A 10,001-nucleotide genomic window follows, 5' to 3' on the forward strand; every position below is an offset into this window, starting at 1 on the left:
CTAATCACATCTCTCTTCATTTGACATTGCAACATCTGAAAATAGCGTAGTACGCAACTGGAAAGAAAAATTCAAGTAAAAATTGATAGCATTTACATATCTAAACATACGTATAAACAAATTAATTAAATACATTAATTGGTGTAATATCTAGATAGATTAATATGTGTATATGCATTATAATATAAAACTTACATTCTCTTTGTTTTTATTTTGACATTGTTCCGAATCACAGCTACAGTTATTGCAGGTAACGCCATTCTTACGACACGTACATACCCGCGTAGCACATTTGGTTTTACAAGCACATTTTATCGGACTCTTATTATTGGGTTCTGTCTTATTAAAGGTCAATCGTTGAATCGAAAATTTCGATTTATTCTAAATAAAGAAAATAATTGTTGAAATTCCAATAACAAATTTCATGTAATTGTACAAACTATGTAGTTTTTGTACATTTCGCATTTGTTTGTACACGCAATAACGAAACCTCGTAAAGTGTTAAATTCGTGTTTGATTTACTGTTTACCGACTCAATCTGACTCGCGCGAGTCAACAGTCTTGTTGGCTGCATTTTTTACTGCATAGTTTAGCTCTTCTTTTGCAGCTAAACAGAGAACGGACCATTAACTCGAAGTCGGCAAATCAAGTTAATAAATCAAATGCGCTATAAGAATTTCAATCTGTCTCAGAAACTGTGTATTCCATAGTGCATGGTTTCTGAGTAATTGATTCTTATTCTTTGTTCCTTTGATTGCGCAGAATCCCCTGAGAGATAAAATCCTTATTTGTGAGTTTATAAGTTTAATTATTATTATTATATAAAAGAGTCCTTGAAATCTTCAATTTATTTGTCTATAAGTTTTTTTTTTTTTTTTAATTTATCACTGATGTGAGTGAATAGAGATAATTTTATTATTACAAAACTTTTGTATAAACATTTTTGTATAAAACATTTTTCGATATCTGGAACAGTTTTTGAGATATCAAAAGAAAGCTAAAACCCACGTTTACCCCACCTCCCCTATAAGAAAGAATTTCACCCTTTAAAAGCGCTTTCCCGCCGCAACTGATATTTTTCAAGTTCATCTTTTTAAGTAAACAGAGTTTCATTAAAATCAGAATTTAACACTTCGCGAACTTCCCTTATTAGTAACAAAAATTGAATGATAAAAACTAGCACACAAATGAACAAGTATCGTAAAATATTTACATTTGTCGTAATTAAGACATCAGTTTCTGTAATACAAATTTACCTGTAATTTTTGTATGCGACTATAAAGCGGCGTTTTTTTCCAATCTGGATCTTTATCAATATCGTCCTCTATTATCGAACTGTTATCGTGCGATAGGTAATCATTCTCATCGAATTCTTCTATTTTACTATCCGTCTTTCTTTTCTTAGACAATAATTTTTTATTTTCATTCAAATTCTCTGTTAAAATCTAAAACGCATGTATAATATTAATAATTTAATTCCTTTTTTCTGAGTAAACACACAGAGCACGTGTTTACTTTTTATAAACGTTTCGTAAAATTAATTATACCTGTCTCTTTACAGATTTTGTTAAAGATTTTTCAGTATCACTAGAAAACATGTCGGATGAATCTTGCGAACAAGATATTTTATTTACTCTCTCCTGTTTTTCATATTCTTCTAATTGTGCTTCTAGATTCTGATACTTTTCCTAAAATGTCAGTTATCTTTGTATAATTAACTTAGACGAGTGTATCATACATAACATCCACATAATGTGCATATTATATGTAAAAGTGTATAACATGCAATATTTCACTACGGTATATACTAACTTTCAATTCGTTATATTTATAACATTGTTGCTTCCTGTCTTGTGTAACTACACGAAATACTGTTTCAAGTGCTATCTTTGCATCCATTATTGTACGTATCATATTCCATCGAATATTTACCGTAGTTTCTAAAGAAAAAGAAAAGAAATTTATTGACAGATTACCGTCATTTATACTTGCTAGTAAAGTGACTCTCAATGCTCCTCGCTTAATAAAATTACTCAAATTAATTTAACAAAGATCTTATTATCTTACTCTGATTATAATCTTACCCTGATCTGACTCGAGAATCTTTTGTTGCAGATCTGCAATTTGTATGTTACGCAATTCTATGAATTCAGTAACAGTTGCAAGTTCTTTTTCATCCGGATCGCTATTTTTTTTAAGTTGCTCCAATTGATGTACCAACGAAGCTCTATCTTGCATCAGTTTTTGAAGAGAATAATCCGCTTCTACAGTGGCCATTAGTACTTCCATTTCTTGAACGATCCAAGTTTTTATCTCCTCTTTGCTGTTGGCCTTTTTTTCTTGTCGTTGCATTGCCTTTCTCTGCATCTCTAGTGCACCCTGCCATATATAAATCATTACCTAGATTAATAGTCCGCGTAACAGAATGTTACAAAATACCAACATATAATAAGAATATCACTAAATAGACAGAATAGATAATAGGTGCGTTCCATTTTGCAGAATCTATTGTAGGCATTATTTGTCCTTGTTTAACATTTAATAAACAACAACAAGAATAATGCTTACAATGCATGAGCATGAAAACGGAGCATATCTATTGTCGTGTATAAAGAAACGTACCTTTAATCTTTTGTTAACTGCAAAAGCTTCCTCCATTTTTCTCTTGAAAACATTCTCCTGTTTATTATGTTCTATTTTCATGCGTATAATTTCGTAAGCACGTTTACGATCCTGCGTTCTTAATTTATTAATTTCTTTTTCCTTGGATTGTTTCCACTTTGTAAAATTATTTGCATCGTTACGCATCTGTCTGATAAGCTTAACTCGAGTTTCTTTTAATGATTGTATCTCACTGGAGAGAGTCTTAATCTTTTGATCCTGCTTCTCCTTCGCTTTGATTACCTTGTTCTGTTCCATGCATCTACGTGTTAATTCTGCTATCTTTTTTTCTAGTTCTTGCACTCTTTTACGACGCGTCTCAGCCAATCTGTGCACAAAAAGCATTTAAATACAGTATTACTAGTTCCGTCTACAATAGATGTAATGTCTTTTTTTAAGCTCTAAGCTGTGAAATGTTAATTAGCCATAAGCTCTAAACTTTACAGTTGAGATTTGATTAGCTTCCAAGTTTACGCTTTAAGGCAGCGCCGAAAAAGATTTCTTTCTAGAAGAAAATCGTCCAATTTAGAATTCTAGAACAAAAGGCGAAGAACTTAATAGTACACTTATTGACTTTATTCTATGACTCTTAATGGCAATATTATCATTTTTGTTGCACGCACGCACGTATCATTACATTAGCGTTATATAACAGATTTATAATAAAAAAAAGCGACAATATCCTTGTTAAGAGGAAAACAAAATTAAGGGTACAAATGTCAAGATCACGAATCTTATCAATGATACGTAACGCTTGATGCAAGAGTAGTCGACTCTTAGTCGGTAGATTTCGGATTCGAACCTTTTCACATATACCACGATTTCCGATGCACCTTTCACGTAAGAATGAAACGTAAATAATAACCTTGCATCTATAAAAACTAAAATATGTTTTTAATATGGCTCAATAAATTTAAAACTAATAAAGAGAAACAAGCCAATAAATTCGTTAAAATCGTTAATTTATTCTAATATATTGCGAAGAATATCACGTAATTTTGGCGTTTCGTCCCGGTTTCCACTACTGGACTCATCAGTAAGGTATTGTAGTGGAAGCCTACCTTATACGCCTGAGAGAGATATTCAATCGAGATTCTATATGAAGAGATATACGCGTATCAAAGCACTTGTGAAAATTTGCGAATACCGATAGACCTCTGATGGCGGGTCGACGTAGTGATATTCTTCGCAATATTTATCCAAAGTAATATATGTATTCCTCCCCCCCCCCCCAATTTTGCGCGCCGAACAATCGTTGGTCTTGAAACGCAACTCTAATAATCTGAATAAGAATATCACTACGTCGACCCGCCATCAGAGGTCTATTGGTATTTGCAAATTCTCACAAGTGCTTTGATACGCGTATATCTCTTCATATAGAATCTCGATTGAATAACTCTCTCAGGCGTATAAGGTAGGCTTCCACTACAGTATCTTACTGATGAGTCCTGTAGTGGAAGCTGGGACAAAATACCAAAATTACGTGATATTCTTCGCAATATATTAGAATAAATTAAAGATTTTAACGAATTTATTGGCTCGTAGCCCTGCTTCTCTTTATTGGTATAAAAACTAAATTTACTAAAAGGACCAATAGAAAAGCTAGGCGGCAAAAGCTTTATAAAATGACTTACTTAGAGCTGACATTGTGAGCATGAACTGCTTGCAAATGTTCCTCTTTTTCCGCATGTAACCTTTTAATTTCTTGTTCCATCTCCACAACATTCCTACGACTTTCAGCGGTTTCTTGCGTTACATTTTTCAAGAGTTCCGAAACAAGGCTTTCTTTGAGTGCCAGCTCCTTATTAATAGTTTGGACCTCGTTATTTCGCTCCGCTTGCCGTAGCGTGTGTTCCTCTTCCTTTTTATCAAAATAATCCAAACTGCCTTCAATATCATTCAATTCTTCTGCACGTACACATTCTACATCTTCTTCCACATGCATGACACAATGTTTGGAGTTCGATATTTCATGATTTATAAGTTCTTCGGATGCTTTCTTTTCGTTACTTTGGATATCTATACATATACACGTAAAATAAATATCAAATTTTTTAAAGATTAGTCTAAAGTTTATAAGAAAATCATTAATACAATGTTCACGCAGAGAAAAACTCACCTAACATCTTTTCGTATATCGCTTTGAATTTATTTCGCTTTTCATCATCGATTTCGGGACTAAGATCGAAATCCTGTAAAACTTGTTTAAATTCATCAAGTAACAACGATATGGCAAATCTGATTTTTTCCCGGGCCTGTTCAGCCATCTCCGCTCGTTCGTGCATAATTACAATTTCTCCTAAATTTGAATTCAACTTTTCCGTCATATCTCTGAACTTCTGTTGTAATACACTGTATTTATCCTCGAGTGCCTCATGTTCCTTCGGACAAGTCATTATGCCAAGTTCCTGATTTGCAAGAGCCAGCCGCAGTTCTTGCACCAATTTGTTCAACCGATTGATCTCTGCTACTTTTGGATCTTGGTTCACAATAGGTTTATTCTTTATCTTACGTGCGCGATCCGCATATCTCAACGTACTAAGAGTTTCATCCAAGTTATAATCTGCAAATAGTTTTTATAACTTGATAAATGTTGAAATACAAGTAGACACAGCTAGACAGCTGAACAGATAAGAGCGTAGAAGAGAATAGGGATGTAAATACCAACCAGCAGGACTGACACAGGCGACCATAAGAGTCATAGAATTACCACCCAAGGAATCTTGTAACAATCTAGTCAGTTTACTGTCTCTGTATCCAATATATGTACCAGAGGCACCATCACCGAGTTGTGATATAACATTACCCAAAGCCAATAATCCCTTATTTATATTCACGCCTTCTTTAAACCGTTCTCCAGTTGTTTGAGTCTTTTTACTACGTTCAGAACCCGCTAAATCAACCAAATGAAATTTTGCCACTGTCGCTGTATTCCTGCTTAAAAAATCAAATTATTTCTACCATCCTCATGTTTAGTGGTACAAGATAAAATGATACAAATAAAAAAAAAACGTTGGTTCTAAAGAATTAGAAAGCAACAATTACTTACGGATCATCTTTCTTTTGCTGGCGTATACATAACGTAAATATAGCATGACTGCGACTACTATGTGCATTCATTGCAGTCGCACCTGTTACGCGACCCATGGAACCTTGTGCCAAACATTCTAATGTCTCTTGAGCATCTTCAACTTGTTTCTCGGTTACACCGACAATTCTTATATTTTTACCATCCTCTCTAATATCTACGATGGATTGACTTTTCTGCTTGTCAGACAAGAGATCGTACAATTGTTCTTGATACAATTCCATGAATGAGACGGCTACTTTGAAACTCCAATCTTCCTTGGATTTAATTGTTTCAAATATATCATATATAACTCTTGGTATAATACCTTTCTCTCCTACACCTGTATAATTGGTACCCATGGAATGGGTTTTACCACTTCCAGTCTGTCCATAAGCTAATATCGTAACGTTATAACCTACAAAAAATTATTGTGTCTAACATAACACAGGTACAACATTGTATTTAAAAAGTACAAAAATATGAAAATTTACCTTGAAAGGTATTATCTACAAGTCGTTTAATCGCTGTGTTATAAAAATCTTCCTGTTCAATGTGAGGAGGAAACACATAATTGTATGTGAAAGCTTTGTCAGTATTGCATACACGAACTTGTGGTTCTCCAGGTATAGCATTTAAACACATTTGACATCCTTTCTCTATTTCGCTGTCTACTAATGGACGGATACGTAGAGCAACGCTAACAGTACTTTCGCACATCTGTATAATAACAACACTAATAATATTAAATAATAACATTGAATATATATATCGGAAGCACAGTACAGTGGTATTATATCACACCTATCACATCATTATTGGTTATTTAACAAGTTTTTTATGGGGGGAGGTATTTATACTCAATTAATATTTTAATATTATATATATATATATATATGTGTATATATATAAACTATTTTTGAGTTATTAGAAATCAAAGGAATATACATAGGCACAGAGCTTTAAATTAAAATAAGTCAAATTGAATACACCAATCTTGATTTCTTATTAATACAGTTTTATTGATTAGCTCATAAGATTTTTCACTCAAAGTATATCAGTTTACTTGACACATAAGAATCAAACTTAAAAATTCAGTTTCAAATAAATACATGCAAATCTTGAAAGTAAATATCAAAGAGTAAACGAGATCAAGAACATAAAAATATAGATATAACTGTAAATGATTAAACAAGTTGAAAGAGCTTCTAAACATCAACCAATTGGTGGAGTCTCGAAAAAAATAACATTTACATAATTTACTACAGTAACTTCAATAATATATTAAATAAATCCGTAACCGTAATTTTAAAGTTAGTTGTAAAAATTTCGTCATGTTGGAATTTTACATTTAACACCTTAATGCCAACCAATAGAAAAGCTATCAGATTATTTATACACTATTTTGGCACTGGCGGTCGCAGTTTTCGTCCTGATGTTTGGAAAAGAGATAATTTGGGTCAAACAACAAAAGGAAGGTTAAAGTTATGGTTAACGCTTTTTTACGTGCCAAGGTCTTAAGTCTCAAATGGAAGGATTCAGTTATATATTTTTTCATAAAATAAAAAAATAAACACCACAAATGAAAATAACCACAATCATATTTATAAGAAAAAGTTTATAAGAAAATACATTTACTATATTCTTTTCAAAACGGAAAGATCGTTGCACAAACTTTGCTATGAATGGACTACTGTAGATATCAACATGTTTATCAGAAAAATCGTACTTACTGTTTATACAATCTCTCGATCAGAGATCCACCACACGAAGTGTAACGGAATGATTTTAAGAAATACACGACTCACGGAGAATTATGCGAGAAATGTCATATGCGCGCTACTTCTTTTAGTTATGCTTAGTTATATACTAATCTATCTTCCAGCCAAAGTCAATACAGTCAAAAATTACACACGAATAAATATGTAATATTACAAAAGACTCCAAACTCCAAACTGTTAACACCGCACGGACACCACACGACCTAACAGGACGTTAAATTTCAAATGATTTGAATTTATTCGGTACAATGGGAAGGAGAGGGCTGCCGCATACATAGAGGGGTCTCTACCATGGACTGCTAGTTGCCCCCACTCTTTGGGCTGCGTTCGGAAATATCACCCGAGTGCCTCAGTGTATCGTCTTATCCTCGTTTAACATAGGTGAACAACAAGGATAAGACGATACACAGAGGTACTCGGGTGATGTTTCCGAACGCAGGCCAACTTTTCCGTAAGATAGATAAAGAGAACCGTGTAATGAACATCACGCGTGCCCCCGGGGGATAAATGGCAAAAATCCGAAACACGAAATCACATTTCGATGGTAAAATAGGAAAAAGAAAGAGATGGAATATGACATATATTGCATTATTTTATTATTAGTAAAGTTCGATGGAATCAATTGGAATGCAATCTGTTGTAAAGTGCAGGCTACATATTTTACTATGTTCTTTTATTTTTGTTACATATGTTCTTCGCTATGATCAGCAGCAAAAAGTGCCTCGATCCATCGTTTTTTAAGTACAGAGTTCGATGGAATTCTATACAATACCAGTCACATTAATAGATTAACATTGATTTTACAGCCTAAAAAACAAACATGTAATTTAATATCTCATAATGTTTAACAATTTTACTTTCAAATAAAGTAAATAACTTACCTAAAAAATTGTAACCGATTCTAATTTTCTTGTTTCTCTTTTTTATAAGTTGATGAATTGCACCCGTGTACGCAACAACATTTAACCATTTTATAATAATATATTAATTTCTTTCTTTTTCCCGATTGAAATAGTAAACTGGATTTATACTATATACGTAAATTATCGATGTATCATTGAAGTACCAAGATTCGCTGTTTTACCATCGAAATGTGGCTTCGTGTTTCGGATTTTTGCCATTTATCCCCCGGGGGCACGCGTGATGTTCATTACAGCGTAAAAAGTCAACTAGCAGTCCATGGTTATATAGTCAAAGGGACTTATACTATATACGTAAGTTATCGATGTATCATTGAAGTACCAAGATTCGCTGCTTTACCATCGAAATGTGGTTTCGTGTTTCGGATTTTTGCCATTTATCCCCCGGGGGCACGCGTGATGTTCATTACAGCATAAAAAGTCAACTAGCAGTCCATGGTTAAGCGGGGAGCACAGACTTTTGCATAATGCATAAAGCATGTGCATAAGGAATTTCATTGGCCCATTTTCTTATGCATGAGTCAATGGACCAATCAAATTCCTTATGCACATGCTTTATGCGTTATGCAAAAGTCTGTGTTGGGGCTCTTATATAGTCAAAAGGTCTATGTATATATGTCGTTGATTCTTCCAGATCTAAAAAATTCTGATTGGATGATCCAAAAGAATACACCAATAACAGCGAGCGCTCACTCAACTGTTGAGTCCGCTGAACGCGCCCATTGGCTAAGAGCCCCAACACACACTTTTGCATAACGCATAAAGCATGTGCATAAGGAATTTCATTGGCCCATTTTCTTATGCATGAGTTAATGGACCAATCAAATTCTTTATGTATATGGTTTATGCGTTATGCAAAAGTCTGTGCTCCCCGCTTAAAGGTTGATTTATACTGGCCGTAATCTGTTAACTTATGCCGTAATCTGTAAAAATTGACCAATTATAAATCAGTATAAATCAACCTTAACGCGGAACGAGAGCAGAACCAATAACGAGCATTCCGTGTTTCTAGAGAAATTATGCAAAAGTCTGTGCTCCCCGCTTAATTCTTACGGTATAGCGGGGAGCACAGACTTTTGCATAACGCATAAACCATATACATAAAGAATTTGATTGGTCCATTGACTCATGCATAAGAAAATGGACCAATGAAATTCCTTATGCACATGCTTTATGCGTTATGCAAAAGCTGTGCTCCCCGCTTATGTATTATGGTTACTGTTATGCCTGGTTTATGCTTCGGTCTTAAGGTCTTAATCCTAAAATTCAACCAATAGAGTTCAAATTTCGGTTAGAACTGGCAGTTTTATTGGTTGAATTTTAGGATCTTGGGATTAAGACCTGAAGCATAAACCAGGCATTACGGAAGGTATGTGCGGCAGAGAGTTCGCAGCAATTGCAGCCAATCCCATGACGTAGTACCTTAAGGTACTTTTACATGGCTTTTACATGGGAGCATCAAGTGTCGAGCATCAACGAGTATGCGCAGTAAGGGGCTACGCAGAATAAAAGGAACAGGGAACAGAGAATAATACATACTGTTTATTCCACAGTACATGATTTCTGATAGGT

General features: G+C 34.1%; 1 protein-coding gene across 1 annotated transcript; it reads right to left on the bottom strand.

The window, feature by feature from the left end:
• On the bottom strand, nt 1–7,646 carry Klp3A (kinesin-like protein 3A). Its single transcript, XM_018548725.1, has 13 exons — nt 7,462–7,646; nt 6,223–6,448; nt 5,711–6,146; nt 5,330–5,595; nt 4,781–5,224; nt 4,296–4,680; nt 2,623–2,989; nt 2,085–2,379; nt 1,813–1,940; nt 1,548–1,688; nt 1,257–1,445; nt 196–381; nt 1–57 (listed from the first exon to the last, which is right to left on the bottom strand). The coding sequence occupies exons 2-13, from the start codon at nt 6,446–6,448 to the stop codon at nt 1–3; spliced, it is 3,120 nt and encodes a 1,039-aa protein (XP_018404227.1). The 5' UTR covers nt 7,462–7,646.
• Between the last annotated feature and the right edge of the window lie 2,355 nt (nt 7,647–10,001).

Source organism: Cyphomyrmex costatus, unplaced genomic scaffold (genome assembly GCF_001594065.2).
Source record: "Cyphomyrmex costatus isolate MS0001 unplaced genomic scaffold, Ccosl1.0 scaffold75, whole genome shotgun sequence".
Lineage (NCBI taxonomy): Eukaryota > Metazoa > Arthropoda > Insecta > Hymenoptera > Formicidae > Cyphomyrmex > Cyphomyrmex costatus.